This window comes from Syngnathus typhle, linkage group LG11 (assembly GCF_033458585.1).
Source record: "Syngnathus typhle isolate RoL2023-S1 ecotype Sweden linkage group LG11, RoL_Styp_1.0, whole genome shotgun sequence".
Classification (NCBI taxonomy): Eukaryota; Metazoa; Chordata; class Actinopteri; order Syngnathiformes; family Syngnathidae; genus Syngnathus; species Syngnathus typhle.
Window position 1 is genome coordinate 3,134,891 of NC_083748.1, and position 22,480 is coordinate 3,157,370.

The 22,480-nt window shown below is 39.3% G+C and overlaps 1 protein-coding gene across 4 annotated transcripts in view; it reads left to right on the forward strand.

Annotated features, from left to right (window-relative positions):
* Window positions 1-2,139: 2,139 nt before the first annotated feature.
* Window positions 2,140-22,480, forward strand: part of tox2 (TOX high mobility group box family member 2) — a 65,982-nt gene continuing 45,641 nt past the window's right edge. For 2 of the 4 annotated variants that reach the window (XM_061291965.1, XM_061291968.1), the window contains exons 1-2: window positions 2,140-2,302; window positions 20,442-20,534. In XM_061291965.1, coding sequence (XP_061147949.1) covers window positions 2,210-2,302; window positions 20,442-20,534 — 186 coding nt within the window. In that variant the 5' untranslated portion in view covers window positions 2,140-2,209. Of the gene's footprint in view, window positions 2,303-9,176; window positions 9,636-20,441; window positions 20,535-22,480 lie in introns of those variants that run through there. The other 2 variants (XM_061291967.1, XM_061291966.1) reach the window with 2 other exon arrangements.

The window sequence follows — 22,480 nt, forward strand, 5'->3', positions numbered from 1 at the left end:
TAAAGATGTACTTTTTTGCCATTAAGGCTCATGAGTTAGTGTGACAGACAGCAAAGAGGTCCATTAAATGCTTCCTGCCTTTTTTACGTATATGAATGACTTTGCTTTTGACTTTCTCTGCCAATGAATTTCTCTTTATATCCGTTTAAGCTCAATCAGAAGAAATCACTTTTGCATTTCCAAGAGACCTCTGATGAGCTAAATGAAAAGCACTTTCACTTGCTGAAGCCCCTCGTTTGATTCTCAACCGAGTATTTTTGTTATTTTGAATCAGACCTTCAAGCGATGACAAATTAGAGAGACAAAGTGGAATTAAATGCTAAAGGTATTGCCATGAAATGAAAGTGACCTATAAGGGGGTTTTAATGACTTTTCATTCCGGTTACAAGGGAGCAGAAATGCTTAAAATAGATGCAAACCAAGAACACTTTAACAGGAAATAATTGTGGTCTTTTTTGCACCACTCTTCAGCTGTAATTTAAGACCAAAGCATTCTTGTCAGGAATACATTTTGTACTTTTTCTCCTCTACCCTGCATCAATTATTGTGTAAATAGAATATAGCAGTGGTGACCCAAGACTTTTGCACAGTGTTTACCAAATTAGTTAGGATTTAGTTGGTTTAGTTTAGTACTTTTTGGTTAAAAAAAATGCATGTCCTCTCAAATAATATATTTTGTGAAAATTAAACAATCTTGTTGAGTTCTTAAACGTGCTATGCTATCGTCAATGGAAACATAACTAGATTGTTGTTTTAAGTGGCAATGTACAAAGTAGTAGTAATCTGCATATTCTCTTCAATTCCTTTATTCCAAACACCTACTCCAAGATTGTTTTGATTCGATCATATCGATACTTGGATGGATCTGCACCTGTGCGACTGTATTATTTCCTCCACTTCACATTACATTAGCCTACAGAGATTATTGGTACTTGAACGGCACACCCAGCACTGGCCAAAAATCTTTTTGACGTAGCCTTTTATGTATAAGTCGTGATCGAAAAGTGTGAGGTCAGCATCAGGACAACTGGCCTACAGCCCAAAGTGTGTAACGTGTGAGATGCTCATGAAACGTGTCATGGAAAAGTATTTTGGCCGTAAGCGTGTTATTTTCCTTCTCGGGGCTCTGCTTGGACATTGTTCTGTACTTACATCCTGTTGTGTCCACCAGTGTGTGTGAGACTGTTCAATGCGTGTTTTAGTGTGTGAGAGGTCAAGACTGAAGCAGTGTGTTTAACATGGAAGCCACCAGAGGTCAAGTGCGCTGGTTAACTCTTTGTAGGGAGGGTAATGCGGCATACATGGAAGTTGATACTTAAATTTGGTTCCTAAAATGGACACGGAATGTCTCGATTGCAAAAATCAGGATTAGAAAACTGTTCCCAATGAAAAAGTAAACAGATAAACATCAAAAAAGCACATCAGTGGTTTATAATAAGCGTGGACTTCAATCAAGTGAACTGTGAGCTTGATGCATAAAAATGGATTGGATTGTGGGTGAGGATTGTTTGTAGTGGGCTCTTGGGGAAACTGAGCTCATTAAAATGAAAGAATTGTTACTTTTATGATGCATTTGTTGAATTCAAACATTAAATGAGGAAGTTACATATTTCATACAGATTTTATTATTCAATCACTGTTTTTACAATGGTTTCAAAAAGCCAATAAAGCAAGAACAATAATAGTGAGATTTCAATATATGTATTTAAATTAGAAATAAATAATACTTAAAATAAAATAATTAATAAATAACAAATAATAAAGCAAATCACATTGTACAGGTTTGTATTTTTAGATTAATTTTCTGTTATTTGACTGTGAAGTTTTGATTATTTTTTTTCATTATCATTTTACTTCTCAATGTTTTTTGGAAGTTTACTTTTATTGTTAATTGTATTTAACAATAAGTAAACAGTGTTTTTCAAATGTTTGTTCTTTTACATCTAAAATAAATAATGTCAACCAATAATGCGCGATGAATGGGTACTAAATCTGGTTTCTGGTTTGGCTTTCTGGTTGGTTCAAGGCGACAAAATCTCGATTTGTCCACACGAGGTCGCAGTTTGCTAGGCGCGTGTAGTAGGAAGGTGCGCTCTCCAATCGAAACAGTGCAAAGTGAGTGAGCGAGAGAGAGAGAGAGCGAAAGAGCGAGAGAGAGAGGTGCACATTCGACAGGATCTCCGCTCTTACCAGTCCCGCGGACCCTGTTATGGACGTCAGGTTCTATCCGGCTCCCCCCTCCAGCGTGGGTGCGTGCACGTTAGCGCCTGACTCCACTTTGGACTATTACCACTCCAATAAGGTAAAAAAAAAAAAAAACTCCTTTCTCTTTATACTTTCCATCTCTTTATGCGTGGCATCCATCGCAACCGTGACAAGTGCTCCACTTTTCCCCTCTAGAGAAATAACTGCGCAGGGCTCGCTTTGGACGGATAACTTTTGTGTTATGTAGAATTTAAAGTAAACAAATAAAAATAAGCATTCATGTACCTGTTTTAGTATTTACCTGTTTTTCTGATTTTGGGGTCACTTCCGACCAACTGCATTCTATTTTTCCTGATTTCTAGTTTTTGCTTTACAATAAAGTGCATGACAGCTTGTTTTCTAACTAACTTGGAATTGCAATAATTTGCCGTTTGACTGAGTGACACTAATGTATGCACTCCCACATTGTGCTTCAGGGTGGGCAGCTCGGGGGCCTCACATATATGGAATTGCTATCAAACCCCCAAAACCCGCTTAGAAATGTACAGTGGTGTCTTGACATATGAATTTGAATTTTTCAAGATACGAGCTGACTCGACTGATTTCACGATACTAATTAGTATCCATGTTGCAGTTCTTTTAAGCATTAAGCAACGGCTTGAACACAAATGGTTGAGCAACAATATGTAGACAGACAATATGACAGTAGTCAAATTTATTCTTTATTCTATGCTTAGAGATATTAGTGTAGTCGTGATGAGCTGAAGATGGAATGGTGGGACACTCTCTCCCCTAACCCTAACCCCCCCCTTCCTGCAATATATGGGATTCATAATGTTCAGGCACACCACATTTTATTTAATTATGTCATTACTGTTTGCGTTTCTAAAGTACAATATTATGGAGTGCATTTTTTTTTCATTAAAACCCATTACAACATTTTTGAAAGGTTAGAATTGATGATTGGCCTTTCCATTTATTCTATTAGTAAAAGATGATTTGAGAAACAAATGTTTTGAATTGTGTATATCTCAAGGCACCACTGTGCAATTTCCATTGTTGCAGCAGAACGGTTTGTTGTGATTGTGTCTTGTTTAGTGTCACACGATTTCAGTAGTAAACATGCATTGACTCCCCTATTTATTGTTTTACAGCTACACTTGACTTTTTGTCAATTTTGCAATATACTAAAATACATTTTTGGCTTATCGTTTGATAATGTGGCTCTGTAGTGGTTTGGGCACTGATGACAATGTGTTCAATCAGCTTTAAAGATAACATATTAAGATATTTGTTGACCCCGTTATGGTATCTGTGTTGATTGATGCACGCAAACGTATGCAGTCCCTATTTCTAGTGGTGGTGCGGTGGCTGTCGGCCATATATGGAACTGATTTGAAAAAAATAAATAAAACAGGGCCCGAATGTCTAATTATCAACATTTCTTTTCAGAGTTTGATCATATTTTACATTGGTTGCTCGACCGACACTTTGAAAGTGTAGATTTTTTAGATATGAGCCTTATATAAATATAAATATAAATATAGTACCGTATTAGAATTTGCTAGTACATGTCGTTGTATCAACAAATAGAAAGTGTCTTTTTTTTTATGTATTATTGCACTTTGATGACTCAGAAAGAGAACATTTACTTTAGAGAGTCCTATGGATGCCTTCTTGAGTGGTACTGACAATCACAGTATGTGAAAAGGTGATTTTAAAGCACCTTAAGGGATGATGAATTGCTTGCCCCTCATTGAGAAATTCAGTTTTGGTCACAGGGATCAAGAAGGAACTGTATGGTGCTTTTCTGATTTTTAAGAAAGACCTTTTTGTAAAAACACAACTCTCAATAAGTCTTTTCCTATAATTGTGTGGTTACATAACAAGTTGTATAGTTGGCGTTATGGGGCAGGCAGGCAGGCAGGCAGGCAGGTACACGGAGGTGTCAGATTACTCCAAGTAACAGCTGTTTCTGCGCCCACAACTGCGTAATTGTTGAATAACCATGCGTCCCGGATTGTTGTGACCTTTCGGTTGAGCGGGGATCCTCTATGCAAAGGGGATGATGTTGCGGCAGGTGGAATTGAGTGCAAGGAATTATTAAAACAACAGTTTTTTTTTTTCAAATATAATAGGCGGCATAGTAGATGAGTAGTGAGCAAATAACAATTACATTATTTTTCAAAATCGTTCAATCCTACCTATACTAGCTATTTAAGTGGTGTACCTAATGTTGTGTCTGTAAGTGTGCGTATTTTATGTCAACCTGGATGTGAGCTAGATATGATTCACATTCCATATGTCTATGCATGTCATAATTCATGTAGAAAAGCCCACACTTTGCTTTCTCAAGGAGCGTCTGCCAATGTGATTAGACGCTCATTCAATGTGCTTGATGGAAGAAGACATGATTTCTTGATTGACCATGCATTCAATCAATATGCACTCACTCTCACTCGACCTCACTATTTTATGCGTTTTTACAAAAAGCTAGATTTTCTATTTCAGCCAGAGGGCATTGCAAGCTCCCAGCTGTGTCCAACTTGTCCGCCGCTGCTCGCACAATCACCGTGAGTCATCTTTACATTGGGCCCTGAGATCCTTCCTAATCTTTGTGAAGCCCCCGCGCGTCCTCCCCGAGTGGGAGGCTTGTTTGCCAGCGCTGAAGGCCACTTTCTCTATAAAAATGCCTGTTTTAGCAGTGGGGCTGACTATTTGTCAAATGCATTATGACTTGTGCATATAACCCCCCCTCCCAAACACACACACACACACTTCCCCCCCAGGCTCAATCACTCGTCAGCGATGTGAAGTTGGTTAGATTACTGGAGCTACTGCACCCTCGTTCTCTTACTCTCTCCATCTACCCCATCCTTTTCTCGAAGAGGAGGCCCTCTGTAATTATATACGTATTAGGGGTGTAACGATACATCGATACACATCGATTAATCGATATAATGCTCTGCGATTTATTGGCATCGATGCTAAAGGTAAACATCGATTTATATCGCCGTGTTTGACCTCGGACATTAGACGCGACTTTATTTTGAAATCCAGTTCATTGTTGCTTGCTTCCTCTTTTCGGGGGCAGTGCGCCCGGCGTTGTTGTGTTGTGAGCAGATCACGCACGTGAAAGGGGAGGGGACAACTAGTACGCGGCTCCTGGGCTGCTGCTATGGCTAGTATCCAAAAAGACGAGGAAATTTGCTCCCCTTTAGGCTTCAAGTCATTCGTTTGGAAGCACTTTGGATTCCAAAGAAAAGATGGCTCAACGGACAAGACACGTGCAGTTTGTAAATCCTGCCATGCGGTGATCAAATATTCAGGGAGCACAAATCTCGCCGCACATTTAAAGAAAAAACACGACATCAAAGTTCAGTGTTAAACTAAGCAATTTGTATACTACAATACTCTTGTAATTCCCTAAATAAAGAGTTTGCAGTACCTTGTTGATTTTGCGTATGAATTGTTATAAATTAGGATATTGTTCTATATTTTTTATTAAAAAATAATATATATATCGATCGTAGAGCACTATATCGCGATATATCGTGAATGAATCGCAGCAGGCTTTAAGATATTGGCAAATATCGTATCGTAGTTCTTTATATCGATATTATATCGTATCGTGACAAAACCCGCGATTTACACCCCTAGTATATATATATATATATATTAGGGGTGTAACAATACATCGATACACATCGATTAATCGATATAATGCTCTACGATTTATTGGCATCGATGCTAAACGTAAACATTGATTTATATCGCCGTGTTTGACCTCGGACATTAGACGCGACTTTATTTTGAAATCCAGTTCATTATATATATATATATATATATATATATATATATATATATATATATATATATATATATATATATATATATATATATATATATTTATGAGGGGGAGCTTGATTCTATTTTGGTGTGCCTGCCTTGGCCCCCTGGGGGCAGTATAAGACAGACAGATGGATAGCTTATCAGTACGGCGCTAATACTTGTTGTTCTTTGCACAGGATAAAGAATATATGACTGCATCCACTTAGATTTACATTGTCTTCCTGCATGTGTTGCTGCGTCATTTGTGTTCCCTCTCTTGACATAGTAACACGTAGTTGCTAATTTAAAAAATGGTATACATGGGCAGCAATTTTGGCCAATGTTTAGTGCATTGACTGCGTGATTGCTCACCTCTTGCAAAAGTATTTATAGTATAAATGGTTACTCTCTTTCTTTGGAGGAATTAAGTGGGCTTGTCACCTTTTTGTGTGTGTGTGAGGGGGGGGGCGGTAGTCGCTTGAGGGAAAAGTTGCTAAACAGTGCGAGCAAAGTGCAATGTTCGCAGAATGTGCCTCTTTGGTTGCAGCCATGTTGTTAGTGAAAGTAGTGCACATTGTCAGGAATGCATGTCTTAAAATAAACAAATATAGTTCAAATTATTTTAGAAAATTTGAATAAGGAATCACGTGTCACTATTTAAGGTTGGAATTGTAACATACAGTATCATTGTTTTATATCTCTGTACCCAGCAGTCTCTGTATCACCGCATCAGTCATGCCTTACTTGAGATTACGGCCCAAGCCAGTCTATATCTGCTCTTCGAATGTGTGTTCATGTTATGTTTGGAGCTCAAACATAACTGCAACAGAAACAGAAAATTCCCAGCGGTTCCTCGTCGTGTTCTCACAGATGAAGAAGTTAATTACACGGAGGCGAGCATTCTTCCGCCGGCAGCCTTGGACACAGACGTTTTTGGGGTTTTCACATTGTGCCCATTCATAACATTCTGCTGACTGGCCTGTACCGGCCGGCTCTACTGGCTGAATGTTAACCCATGCGTGGATGGGATGCGGAAATGACAATGTGGTGCCTTTGCGGAGGCGTATAACGACACGTTGATTATAGTGTTTAGTATTTGTTAAGCTCTCGAGCAATAAGGCCTGCTTTTCCGTTATGGTCCCAGAAATCTTGTGAAAAGGTCATGTGGACAAGCTGCGTAGCACTGCAGGCTCCCGCTGTCTTGCAGTTAAGTAGTCGCACATTAACACTAGGAGAAGGTTGAGCATATCCTGAGTTTGTGGTTAACAAAAAGACTTGTCCTGACCACAACAAGCGCCACTGTACCATCAACTTTGTAGTGTTCCATTGTTGCTTTGGAATTTCTTCTGCCACCTCTGTCATTGGAAAGCTCGCAGGCTCACGCCACCAACTGCTGCATGCAAAAGCGACACGGCCACATCACATCCCATCCCATCCAAAGACGTCGGGGTAATTACAGTTTTGACGCTGATTGCGAGTGGAAGCCCGGCCTGGCTGGCCCCGACCGGTGGCCCTCATTAAATCACATTAACCCTAATTACCATCTCTGACCCCATTGATGCTCAAATGGTACAGTCTTTCATCGTTGACGTCCACGATACCAGGGTAGTCTCTTACAGTATATTCTTGATTGGTTCCGGGAGTATGGGCACAGTATATAATGTCGTTCAGCGACGTGGAAACCAAAAGAAACAAAAAAAGAAAAACCAGATGTGTTCCAGCCTCGATAAGGTCTTGAAAGACAGACGTTTATTATTCTGCTGCCTTTGGTGTGGTTCGAACCCGACCTGCGGGAAACGCTGAGTGATGCCTTTCACTTAGCAATGAAAAACAAACAGGAGAAGTACAGTGTGTGCATGCTCCACTGAAGATAAGTGCTGCGTGGCTATACGTAGAAGAAGCAAGCCACTATATACGTTTATAATGACAATGTATTCAAAGTGCTCTCAATTTGTGTTCAGTAACTTAATGGCTAGTGGAGGATGGCGGACCGCAGAAGTTATTGTTGACATTTGGCTGGCTTATAGGTCAGGAGAGTTTATTATAATGTTTAAAGCAGGCTTTGCCAACCCCTTTTTTTTCCCCCCAGCAAATTAGGAATGCGGTTTCTTCCTGGGACCAGAACGACTCGGCTGCATTATCTGCTTGCCAATACTTTCACATGTAATTAAGGTGAACTAATGATAACACAACAAGTATGAACCAGAAAGCCTTTTGCTAAGAAATTATGTCAAAATTGGAGAAAAAAGCTCTTTGCATGTATTGACCCGTAGGAGGTGTGTCTAACAACGTCTTACTGTAAAGCGCAGATCTTCAAACACGGTCCTCGAGGGCTTCCGTCCGTCCTGCATGTTTTTGATGTCTACCTCAAATGATCAGGGTCATCATCAGGCTTTTTCTGAGCTTGCGTTTAGTCTGAACATTTGAATTGAGCGAGTCGGAGGAGGGATACGTCTAAAACACGCTTGACAGCATCCCTCAAGGACCAGTGCTAGACATCCTTGCTGTAAAGTGGCGAAGTCATTATGATAACTACCACATTGCACATAAGAAACAAATAGAAATAATCTATAGTCCAAAGTTTATTGTAAGCTTGATGATGCACTGGCACAGGCGGAGCCAAAAGTTCCCATTTCATTGGCGTCATGCAAATCATTAATTTGCATATAAAAAAATGGATAGAAAAATTGGGGACAAAAACAACTTTGAAAGACAAAGTAAGAATGCGCCCATCTGGTGTATCAGGCGCAAAGATCGCAAGCCTGGGCAAACGCCGACGGTTGTCTTAGCGTCCTCAGGCATGTCCTGTGCAAACAAAAGTCAAAATGACTGCTTCGCATCCATTAAACACACTCACTCACTCACTCACTCACTCACTCACTCACTCACTCACTCACTCACTCACTCACTCACTCACTCACTCACTCACTCACTCACTCACTCACTCACTCACTCACTCACTCACTCACTCACTCACTCACTCGTCTGCACATGAGTCATGTAAACGAACAATCTTTTTGTTGTTGTGCGACTGAAACTCACCGTGTTAATGGATAACACATTGTTGTCAATAAATGAGCTGGTACTGTTTTCGTGTCTGCTTTTGATTGGTTGTGTGTGTGTGTGTGGTTGTGTGTGCTTTTATGTGTGCGAGTGTATATCATCCCAAAGCCGCAGCCCTCTCTCTCTCTCTCCCCCAGGGCCCCTTACCGCCTGCCTCAATCTACCCACGGCACCACTCGGGGCATTTTGGGGCTTTGTTCACAAGGTTTTTCGTCATGGATTTGCTGGCCGGCTCTCGAGGAATTCCATTTGTTGCGTGCTGATAGTCTCCGAGCCACCTCGTCCCCATGACTCGTGATCATAGGATCAAGAGAGGGCAAATGAAGATGTTTTGGAGTTTTCGTTGACAGTTTTTTGGAGGGTCACTTTCAAAGTGCAAGAGCTTTTGGTTCTTTTCTTGTCTTAAAATGTGTTCGCGTGATTGTACTGCTGCATAACAATTGAAGATAAATTTAGTATTTTAATATTTTTGGATTTTTTTCCTCACAATATTTACTTTTTTAATGCCTTGATGGTGGCCAGCAGATAGAGACAAGGTAATGAACAGAAAAAAAAAGAAAAGATAAATTAACCTGTTTTAGTTCGATTATTCTTTGCATTTAAACATTTCAGGTTACGGAGTTTTACTTCCTCAGGCCAAGAGAGGCACAAGTAAATTGGCTGAGTGTTTAATGAAACCAACTGCATAGGAAATAATTGATGTATTATTTGATGTTGTTTTTCCCCATATTGTTAATTATTATTATTTTATTTGACAATACAATAAAATAGTGTGACCTGGCCAAATGAGTCAGAAGTACATTCTCTGTACCAATAAACCAAAACAATAGGATTACAAGAGAAATAGCCTCTAATCACATACTCTACTGGTAATATTGTATAAACTGAATGCTGACCATATGTTTCCAGATGGAAAGATCCATAAAGATTCCTCCAGATGAATGTTTGCTTTCACAAATGCGTAGCAGTGCCGGAGCTGCGTTCAAAGTCACCTCCATTTCCTGTATTGATCACGAAGGCACAAAAAAGGCTTTGTGTCTATCGTGATAACTAACGTCCCGATGTGTTCCGTGTCCTCACTGTGCAAACATAGCAAGGCATTGACACACAGCTTGCACAGGCGTGTGGCCGTGCGAGCCTCACGCGTGGATGTATAAAAACAGAAGGGTCATTGTTCAAATGCTGCATACAGTTGCGCCATTTTATTTTTTTGCGGAGTTGTACAAGTTATAAGTCACTTATTCAGACAAATGTTTTGAAATCGAGGTCTCATTTTTTTATTCCCAAAAAAACCTAACTTTTGAATTAAGGGTGTGTAGACTTTTTAAATTCACTGTGTGAAATGTTCTCAGAAGTCATATATTTTCCTTTGTTTTATTTTATTTCTTTACTCGCTTGTAAATTACATTTAAATTACAGACCACATCTGTTCTAAACAATTCAAAAAGTGTGACGCTAAATAGGAATATCGATGGCCATAACATCTGCTAGGCAGAGGCAGAGTTGCACTGTGTTTGTTTACAGAGTAGCCGTGTGATTCTCTCCAAACTTCCATCTTGACACGTGACTTTCGAAAGTTATCTCTTTGAGACGCAAAAGCACATTCTGAGGAATATCACACGCATCCAATGAAGTTCTTGCATGTTTTTTGGACTCCGATGAGATTCAGTTGTGGCTAATCAGCAGCTTTTTTTTAATTTAATTGGCATGAGTTAATTCTTTTTAGGTATGCATTACTTAATATTCTTTTAATGGACTTCACAGGAAGTGCTGATGGAGTTGCAATTTGGCCAAAGTGGCTCATTTGCACGGCCTGGCTCCGCCCCTTGGCTCTTTGGGTTTGTTTCTGTGGAGTGATGGTTGTTAAAAGCTGTTGTGAAGACTGCGGCCATTTGAAATGTTGCTCAATTTCTTCAGCTGCCTGCCAATCATTTGTTTAGCTGGGATGCACTATATCTGCAGACTGCTTGGGAAATATTTTTAATGTGGTGTGCATGCCATCAATCCATGTAGTTTGTATTTTGAAAGGACACATTTACAATTTACGGTCCAAAATGATCCTGATATCCATGTTTGTGGAATTAGACAATGCACCTACCTCTTGACTGTGAAGTATATGTGCTAACCACTAGCCTACCGCGCTGCTAATATGGTGGAACTTAAAATTAGTTTTGAGGTGACTCCTGTGTTGTGGTTTCCCCGTTTGACATTTCAAAGCTATGATGCTTTTGAAGATTTACCGCATTTTTTTTTCCCCGGCCTCAATTGGCTTCCCTGCCGTTGGCTGACCTGCTGAGCAAAAAACTTTTGCAGTAATAATTTTATGAAAATCCTGTTGTTGAGTGTATACATGTCCACAGAGTTTAGAGATATGCATGACGAGAAAATGCTTTCAGATTTTCTCAAAACAGTTGACAGCAGTGAAATCAGAGTTTCCACATCAAACATTTCGCAGAGAATGTTTTCACACACATGAGCTGAAAATGAGCAGCAGATTTCACACCAGCTGCTTTATCGCTTCACGGGCAAAATAATTACAAGATGAGAAATGTGTATTGGTGATTTTAAAAATGCTGGGGGGTGTTCAGCAAAACACTTACATACCCTCAGCAGTATACACCATTTTATTTTATATATATAGTCATATTTACACAAAAGCAGCTACAAATTGAGAGATTGTGGCAAGATAAAATGAAGGGGAAAAAAACGAAGACCATAAACTCCCTTGCCGTTATTTTGATGCTAATTACAGCATGACATGGCCAATTACTGGTTTGGCATACTCGCTACAAGGCCGCTCCTCAATTCAATGTCAATCAAAACACTGATGCGATAAAAGTTTTCTAAAAATTGCAAAAGCCAACATAGGACTTCGTACTGAGCGCCAAGCACAACCAATTGAAACGTAATTATTGTTGTCGGTGCATTCGTAATGTGCCCGCTCGGAATTTTGACTTATTCCTCGTGTCGCTCGCTGGGATTCTCCCTCCTCTTCATCCTTCTCGTCAGCCAGCGTTAGTTGCCAGCGTGCGACTAAGTGACTGTGACAACAACCTCTGATGTTCCAGCTGCGGCAGATTTATGGCTTTATTAAAACGCATGTCGTGTAATTAAAAATGCTAATTCTTCCCCGTAGTCGCTCGCCATTTTGTTGTTTCTTCTTTTGGCGGCTCATTCAATTACATGGGAAACTAAATGAGGACGGATTATTCGATCTTTGCAGGAAGCGTAATTAAGATTGTTTGGGAATAAATGACTATTAAGGATTCCTGTTTGTTATGAGATTTTAATGTTTCACACACAAGTGATGGTCACGGGTTCATGTTAATTTGTAACTTAAATTTATTGTCACAATTCATTAAGACACATTCAACAAATTAGAGGTAAAATAAACACACTCGAATGATAATGATTAATGAGCCTATGATAGAAAAGAATTCAGTATTGCATTTCGCAATCTGTACTGGGAACTGAAGAGTGGCGCAGCACAAAAATAACTTTTTTTTTCTTTACAAGAACTGTCGTTTAAAAGTACACTAAAGTTTAAAAACTGCATTCAGTTATGATATTCCAACCAATTTCCTTCCTCCAAATTTTAGGTATTTTTTTGTTTTACGTGCTTTTTCTTCACAGCTAATTAAGGGGGGAAAAATATTACAACTTGTTTTTATTATACATTTTGTCTTTATTTGACATTACTGTGACTAATGAATTGTTTCCTTTCCTCAACGGTTCCCTTTCTCCCAATTAATTGCTTTCTTGGTGCTTTCTTTGGCTCTGTTTGGAATCATTACGAATTTGTTTATGTAAAGAGCAAGACTGGTTGGACGGATCTCCTTTGCTAAAATTCTGTTTTCTCAGATGCGGTGGAATTCTGCACACAAGTATACTTGGCCTGAGTTGAACCTCCCTAGCTGGAAATGATTGAAGCGCAAAAGTAATTCTCATTAAAGTAATGAGAGAGAACTTTCCTCTCTTGATCGCCTGATCTTTTTGAAGAACTCTTCTGCTGAGTTGCATATATCGCAAACCAGCGGCGAGATGACCAGCATGCGATATTTCTTTATGTACTGTACTTTTTAGCCTCTGCCAGGGATTTGCATTGATCTAGCATGTACGTACATTGTAGTTGCTTGATTTGCAAAACAATTGGAGTGAATCACAAGATGTCACATGACTGCAGTGATTTGCATTCTTTCTGTATTTTATGATGACAGTGTTTCAAAAGGGACATTTTAGATGTGTAATATTAGCTTACAGTTAGCCTAGTTTATGCTATGCAGATGGTCCATCACAGTGTTTACGTTAAGGTCTTACAAATCAGTATGCGCGTTCGCCATTGCAGCATATCTGTGGGAATAACCCGAACTCTGCACTCTGATTGGCCTTGATGCCAATTAAAGATGTCAAAATTAATTGATTAAGGGTTTTTTTCTTCAGTAATGTGCATTTAAGCTGTTATAAAATAATGTGCCATGATTTGGCCCTTGCAATGCTGAGCATCTGAACTAAAAAAAGAAAAAAAAAAGTACATGGCTAGAGTTAATTCTTTTCTCATTAAGGCATGGCGAGATTTTCTAATGTTTGACTGAGGTTAGGAGTCAACGTTTAACCAACACCGAAGCACATTTAAGTGCCTTCAATTGATTTTTCACTATTTTTCTTTACGCTGCCTTTTGCAACAGCGAATCCTCATTAATGATGAACCTCGGATTCAGAAATGAGAGCCGCACGTGTAAACTATTCAGACCGAAATGATCAGAATCCAATAATCAGTATTATAGAATGAGTGAGACCCTGCATTGCTACCCTGACTGCAAAACGAAGGTTTGTATTCCGTCAACAGTGTCGGGGAGTGATTAGAACTTGGCGACAAAGGCTGCGCTGTGCCATCAGTGTTCCCGAGCGGTATCTGCTTTTCGGAGCGTCCACAAATGTGATGGCGAGTCACGGTGTCGTGTCTCTTAGTGTTACTCACTGGGCTTCACACAGTCAATGTGTTCACCTTGTTGATCAGGCCGATTATGTAACGCTTGGAGTGAGATGGAAAACATGTCAGAAGACCACCCTCTTGATGTGAAATAGTGAAGCGCTGATAGTTTATCAGACCTGTCTCATTCTGCACTAAGGTGATGACTGAAATAGTATTTGGTCTGTCCTCAGGGCAGAGATGTATTGCACGATTGGGTTATGAATGTAACCTGACGTGCCAGATGGTTTGTTTTAGGAATCCTGGAGGAATTGTTTGGACAAGTGCTTTCAAATAAAACTTGGGCGATTGGACAAACATCCTCTTGGAATTGTTGTGTTTTGGGGGCCCCGATTTGCCCAAAAGTCCACCAGTTTTGTATCTTGGTGAATCATCTATTATAGAGAATCTGGAACATGAGATGTTTGTAAAACTCAGTCATTAGAAGCCTTGGAAAGATCCCTGACATCACTTTCACCAATCAACAAGATATTGATGGAAAGCCTGCCATTTTAGTTTGAAGATTGATTTTGGATTAATTCCAGGAGATATTTAGGGGCGTTGCTCAAAAGAAGCCAAAATCATAATCAGGTATAATTTTATTTTTTTTTTTTTAAGATTTGCCATGAAAAAGGTGGCGCAAGAACCTGTTTTATTATTACTGATTGCAAGTGGTTGGTAACCTCAGACCTAACTAATGGCCTTGATTAAAAATTAACATTACCATATTGACAGACAGCCAAACTGCACCCGTTGTCCTCTGGTCACATTTGGTTATGACCCCATCCCCCAACCCCTAGCAGAAAGGTTATGACCTGCAGAGAGGAGTACCGACTCGAGCCAGGGGAGAAATATCAGCCGGAGAATAGCAGGAAACATGGTGGTGACAAGGGAAAAAGCTGCCCGTGGTATTCTAGAGCCCCGATGAGTATAAATAGGGCATTGGGCAAGAAGGCAGGAAACCAGCAGAGCGAGGCCTCAAGTCGGAATTTCTTCTGGGGAGCAGAGATAAGGGACTTAACTCCCTCCTGTCTGGGCCGGCTGACTTCTACATGCCACATGTGATTGCTCGCAATGCTTGTAGACGTTGACAGAGGAAGACCAGATTGAGGGATTGGATACACTGATTTTTGGTGCTTTGAGAAGTACATTTGATGTATGTTTTTGGGTCCAGTAACTAGGACCAAAGGAGCTCTATTAGCAAGTTGGGTTTAGATACTTCACCCGTCCCGTCGTCACACTGAAACTTGTTTTAATCTAATTTCATTTGGGGGTAGTATCAGTGTTTAGCATGTCCGCCCTCAGTGGAGAGGTTCTGAATAGAGAGATTTTGCTTGATCTCCCAATGCTTCCAACATCTTTCCACATCCCAAAAACATGCGTGTTAAGTTCAGTGAAGACTGTAAATGTGTGAATGGTTGGTTCCATGCTGTCCATATTGTGAAATTCCTTTAGGGTGGTTTTACTTTGAATCCAGGAGGTACTTGTGAAGATTTACAGCTGTACTTAACCTTTTGCTTCCACTTGAACTACTTCAGACACTAAAACCTATTCAATTGTTTCTCTTCAAAATACAACTTTAATATGTTTAAAAAACTTTTTGGTGTGTTTAGAGGAGCTTACGTGTTGACGTGTTTTATTGGATGTGCCTGTGCACTCAAATAAACCGTCCTTTTGCGTGAGTTGGTCACACTATTTTATTTTCTTATGCGTTCTTGAATGTGAATCAGCAGGATTTGAAAGTCGCCCATTTCATCTGCAGGCATTTTATATTTTGCAAAGCGAAGAGCTGATCATTTATGAACGATATGCATATGAGGTGCAGGTATTTTGGCCATTTGCGGTCACCAACCTCACATTTTGAGTTCTAGTATCTGTGACTTTGTTGTTTTAAAAGACGGAGCATCTCCTGTTGAGGAATGAGGTGAAGCAATGTAGAACAGAATTGGATTGTGAGAACACAGTGTACGAGGATATGAAGCCCTGTATTACAACAAAATTAAAAAATGATACTCAGAATCATGGCACATGGTTCTAGGCCGCTCTCTCGTGACAGATTCTCAAAGCAGACAAACTCCCACTTCCTAAGATCTGAATGAGAATGACTTGAAGCACTGTTTGAACAGAAACGTGGGATTAGTTTCAAACATGTAGTGAGTCACCATTTTCACAGGAAGTATTGGAACTGACAAATCGTTCTCTCGACGTAAATCGCATGACCTTAAAAATAAGTGGAAATAAAGGGTCACCATTGATGTTGAAAGGAAACTTTTGCTCGAATAGAAAAAAACTTATGACACACCAGCATTAAGCTGCAAGTTCAAATAATAGTGTCGCACAGATGTCATTGTTAGTAAGTGGCTATTTGGTAATGTTAGACGAGGAACAAAAGTCAGTGTGAGACCATTTAATGCTCATTTTTTTGTGGCTTGATCTCATTTCCACCAATGAGCACTCACCGCCTACCGAAGCCTTGGTCACTCTCTTAAGTGATTGCTACATTTCATCATCTGTCGTTGAGGTATCATTATGCAAATGATGAATGGGCAATTAAATTTCAGTTGGTCATACGCGGAGGAGGGTGAGTCTAATTAGAGCAAGGTACTCAAGATGGGGAGAAACATGGGAGAACGGTAAGAAAGAGCGATGTAAATGGTTAGAAGAAAAGCACAAGTGCTCTTTTGTGGAAATAGCTATTTCAGCCATCTTGTCAGATTTTACACAAATCGCAGTCTTGCTCTGAAAAATCATCTGGAAACTGAGTTGTTATTTTACAAAAGCTGTTTCAACTGTCATAAAGGGATGTCGTTGATCATTATAAATGATTATTAGGCCAAAACCCAAGTTAAAGAATAATTTGTATATGTATTAAAGTGTTATTTTATAATCAAAACATCTATTTTTTCTAGATACTATGAGTGTCTAATTTTTTAATAGAAAACATTTTTTTGTAAAATTTATAAAGAAAAAAGGCAATTATTATTTCAGAGTAAGTAGCAATATTACAGGAATAAAGTTGTATTTTTATAATATATGAAAAAATAATATTTTTGGATTAATATGAGGCAAAATGCAGTATTACAAGAACAAACTTGAAATAAAAGTTACTTTAGTTTTTTTTTACAATAAAGTAATTTGATTTTGACATAAAAATTGCTTTAACTTGAAAAATATATTGATTTTTTTTTCTACCATGAAAATACAACACTTCTCATAAACGTTAATTTTTTTTCCCTAGTGATCCTAACTACTTTTTTATTGGCGAAAGAAAAATCCATCATAACACTTTGTTGCACACATAATTTTTGCTTTTTTTTTTCCTTCATTTTACCTCTGCAATCACATACTGTGCAGTATTAGAGCATATGTAGGCATGCCACGAAGAGGACGCACACACAGATATAGCCGAAAGGATTCAGCTGAGCTCAGCGGCTGCCGTCAAATCTTACAATTGGACTCTTTAATTCAAAGCGGCGTAACAGTTCTCTGTGAAACCAAATCAAGTGGCTGTTGTCAGCACATCAGCTCTTCCTCCTCCACTTCGTCTCTTCCTCCCACGTTGTTATCATCACCTCCATCACAGTCACCTGCCCTAACCCAAGAACAAAATGTAGATAATTGTTTCCACGGTTACTGCAATCAAAATGTGTTCCCACCATTGCTTGAAAATTTATTGAACAATATTTTTGTTGTAATTTGTGATAAGGCTTTATTTGTCATTTGTTGTTACTCCTCAGATGCTAAGCAAATACTTTCAGAATGTCATTTCGCCCCCTTCTCTTTCCGTTATGCTAAAGAGCCGTATGACGCCACGCAGATGGTACACGATGTGTTCAAGGAAACCAGATAACATTGCAGTCACAGGATTTCCTATTCAAGTATTTTTCTCCAAGATTCATTCTCTCCAGATGCTGCAGGTAGTTAAAAAGAAGAAGAAACGTCCAAATCTTCTGGCAGGCATCTGTTGTCTTTCAACGCTGCCAGCCAGCCGGCGGCCGAGATTTTGTTTTTGCCACGCTGGGCGGTTGTCACGTTGTTGTAACGACGTTGTTGTCGGCAAACCGCCTCGTGAAAAACAGACGAGCGGTTTTTGAGTGAAAAAGAAAAGTCCATCTTCTTTTCTTTAGACTGTGAGGGAGAGACTTGGGCAATAAGTAAAATGTTGTGTCATTCCTTTGAGGGTCAACCTTTGCTGAGGCCTAAAGCGAGTTTGTTGTGGTCTCACTCCAGTCTAGACGGTCGCTGTATAAAGCAAGTCTTCACCTGTAACACCTGTTGTTGTTTTTTAATCACAGCTCCATCTGCTGGAGTATGTGGGTCACTGGCCCAAATGGCCCCCAGGCAAGCAAACTAAAATGTTGTATATTTAAAGAGACTAGAATCCTTGGATTTTCAATGTCAACTTGTTTTAAAAAAAAAAAAAAAAAAAAAAACACTACTCTCTTCAATAATATGCAAAAAATATATTCCAATACACCCGCATATATTTTTTGATGTAATCGTGGGTAATCGCTAATTACATTACATGTATTGCAGGTCGTACATGTGTCATCACCATCAGTAACACAATGGGATTCTATAGCCACCGTCCTGCATGTTTTTACGACATGTATGATGGGAACCTCAATCTGTTCTATAGCAACTGCACAACATCCTCTGTTCGTCATATATTTTCTCATATGACATCATAACATCTGGTTACATTCAAGCACTGACACTACTCGACATAAGTGTCGTGCAAGTGTATTACTACAGTTTATAAGTGCTTGCTTGTTGTATATATCTATAGAACATTGAATTTTTTTCTATGACATTTTTGCTCCAGGATAAAACTGCATGCAAGTTGTATTTTTCTTTACTGGTCTTTAAGAACAATTCAAATTTGAAAGGAAATGGTGTTCACATTTTCTTAACCACTGCTGTGACATTCTGTAGGGTAATGCGATTTATTTTCATCAATATTTGCATTAATGTCACTCGTTGGTCATGCATTGCTAAGTGCATACTGTACATACAGAGCGGTCTACAAAATGTATACACACAGCATATAGTATACAATCGCTGAGTGATGGGATTTCCCCTCGTCTGGGGCAACACATTCCTCTCATCAATGCGGTGTGATGTATTTTTTATTTTTTTTTAGTTAAGCCGGGAAGAATGTTGCCTTAAGAAAACACATGTGTTGCATTAAGCACACCACATCTGCGCGTCGTGTACTATAACGTGAAACGGCTAACGTTACAGGTAACTATATCCCCTCAGCTGTGCCTAGCGGCTTTACAGAGCCATTGTTGGAATAGTCAAAATGTTGCACTGCTTACTAGATGGTTGGAAAAATGATGTTTATATGCAGCATTACAATAACAATTGATTTATTAAGTTATGACCAGAATTTAGAACAAAATCCATGTATTCATAAATCATCAACCTCGCCACCGGGAAAAGTTCATTACAAACGCTTGGTAAAGAAAATCGAAGGTTCACGCCGAGTTTACGCCCTAACAACGTGGTTTGCCAAACATGCATGGAAATCATGACCTTTCATTAAGTCCACTCGTAGTATGCCGCGACTAAGCTCCATTAGCTCAGCATCCTGTTAATATGCACATTATTCCAACACTGCTAATAGCTTACTGCATAGAGCATGCTTTTGCTTTTATCCCGTGGCCCATTATCTTCCATACATGGTATGGGAAATAAGCTTTGGCATACATTGCTTGTGGGTTTTGCTGCACGGTAATTGCATGGTAATCACTATGCATTCACAGCAGGCCCATAAACACAATCTGTTTATAGCACATATAATATATACAGCGAGTGAGGCTGTTTATGCTTGTGTGTAGACCCGTATTGTCCATTTGAATGCAGGTATGTGTCGCTGTTTTTTTTAAATTTATTTTTAAACATACAATGTTTTCGTCGGGAAACTGTTTGCGGTCCACATTACGATAGTTTTACGATTGCATTAATCAAGAACAAGCAAGCTGCTTGAGTGGGAATTGAAGCATGCAGCTCTTTTCAAATTAATCTATTCTGTTGTGTTTACAGTCAGTCGCCTGACTTCCGTGCACGGAGTGAGATTTTGGGTCCCTACTCGGTAACACTGTGAGTGTATCTATCCCGCGTTTGCTCTTTGCTTGCGTTTACATATCTCACATTTGTGTCGATAAATAATAACATTGTATTTGATTTTAGCAAGTTGGGCTTCAAACCAAATCGTGTCATAGGTTAGTTATCGCAGCCTACTGTCCACAGGAAGTCCCAGTAAACAGTTTTCTGGGTTTGGTCACATACGATGAGCTACCATTATTGGTAACCTTTATTCTTGACTGATGAAAAGTGATACTAAAAACTTGTTGTCTTGTTTTCACAGAGCAGATACAGCGGTGCAGATCGAGGCGTGAGGCTTTACAGTTCCCTGCCCATGCGCCCCAACCCCGACGCCAAGAGACTGCCATCCTCAGGGGTGAGTCTTGTCACATGCTGTATTTTGTTATAATAATAAGTGGTTAGACACTATGGTTTATTTGTGGACTAGGGATCCAGAAATGTCTTTGGATTCAAATGTGTTTCCACTCATAGATTCAATGTCATTCAAAATGTTAAACTATTTTCATTCTGGAGCAGATTGAGTCAATTTCTGCTTTACTTTTAAAACTCCCGTAATTTTCGGACTGTAAGTCACTCCGGAGTATAAGTCGCACCAGCCATAAAATGCCCAAAAAACAACAACATATATAAGTCGCTCCGGAGTATAAGTCGCATTTTGGGGGGCAATTTATTCGACAAAATCCAACACCAAGAACAGACATGAACGAGCAACAACAGGCTAAACGATATGGTATGCTAACGTGACAAACACAAACGAGGAGCTGAGAACGGGCCTGACGTAACATTCAGTTATTTAAAAAAAACTATTACATAAATAACATGTTCATAAAACCATCTGTGTCACTCCAGTTCATTAAATCCATCGATCGTCCTTTGTCAACAATGCCGTGTGCAGCGCCGCAGTTCCAATTATTCCACAGGCCCATACAACGATATATAAACTATATTTTAAATAACTACCACATAAACAACAATATTATCAAACCATTTGTGTCACTCCAAATCATTAAATCCATTGATCAAATTTCTCATCCTTTATGTCATCCTGGTGACAGAGGACATGTCCAGAGGATATGGCACTTTAAAGTGTTAATTACTTTATTTGATTTTTTCTCTCTATTTTTCATGTTTTGAATATGTTGAAGATAAAGATATCAAAGCATGTAAAGTGATCAACTATACTAAAAATAACATGTCAATTGGTCAACTATACTTGTAAGTAAGTGATGTGTTAATGATCAAGTAAAGATTTGTGAAAAAAAACATATATAAGTCGCTCCTGAGTATAAGTCACCCCCCCCCCACCCAATATAGTCCGAAAATTACGGTAGTCGTTTTGAGCAAAATTTCAGAATGTTCAATATTCTTTCAAGTCCAACAGTTTCAACAGAAAAATATTTGTTCAGCAGTTTTTGGAGAAAACGTTTCCTCTATTGGCATTTGTGTTAAATCAAGTGGCCACCATTATGACCCGCGATATGTTCAATATCGTAGGTCAATTTCTTTCTGACAGTTCAGGCTCTCTGAGGGAATTGTATTGTATGTTGTATTTTCATTTTCATTAGCCAGACTGAAATTAAATTGTTAAACTTTGTGAACTTTTACCAACGTGAACTTCCCCCATGCTCGGTAGGGTGCCCCGTTGGCTGCCACAAAGCTTCCGACAAAGCAGCCATCTGAACTTCTCTTTGGGTTTGTGTGGTGTCTGCCTGGTTGGCAGCTTTGTACAAGTGTGAAGCCAAAAGGCCACCAACTGTTATGTAGCCTTTTTTTTTTTTTTTGCATGAAATATTTCATTCCAAAACCAATTGCACTGCAACTCACTGAAGTTTTAGTGATGCTGCACTTGCAGAAAATATTTTGACTTTGACAAAGTGCTGCAAGACTACTTTCGCTCTAAACACCACCACTGTCTTTAGGACATCTTTCAGTATTGCGTGCAAATCATAATTACCATCTAGCTTGCCTTGCTTTTATGTGACAAAGAAGAGACAATGGCGGCAACAATAGAGCAAAAAAGAGACAATTTAATTTCATCTGGCGTTGCAATTGTCGCAAGCGCTTCTTGAATTATCTCCCGGCTGCTTCGGGGAACGTGGGGGGCGGTGAGTCCATCAATGCAGATTGTTAGTGTCCACCTTTTTTTTTTTCTTCATTACAGCTGAAATCCCATTGATGTTTCACGCCCTACATTATTTATGAATCCAGAAAGAGCGAGACTGCTTACAAAGCATTTCCACCTGCTCCATATCTAAAGCGAATACCGTTAGTCGTTCAGCCTGAGAGAGAGACGCTCGCAAA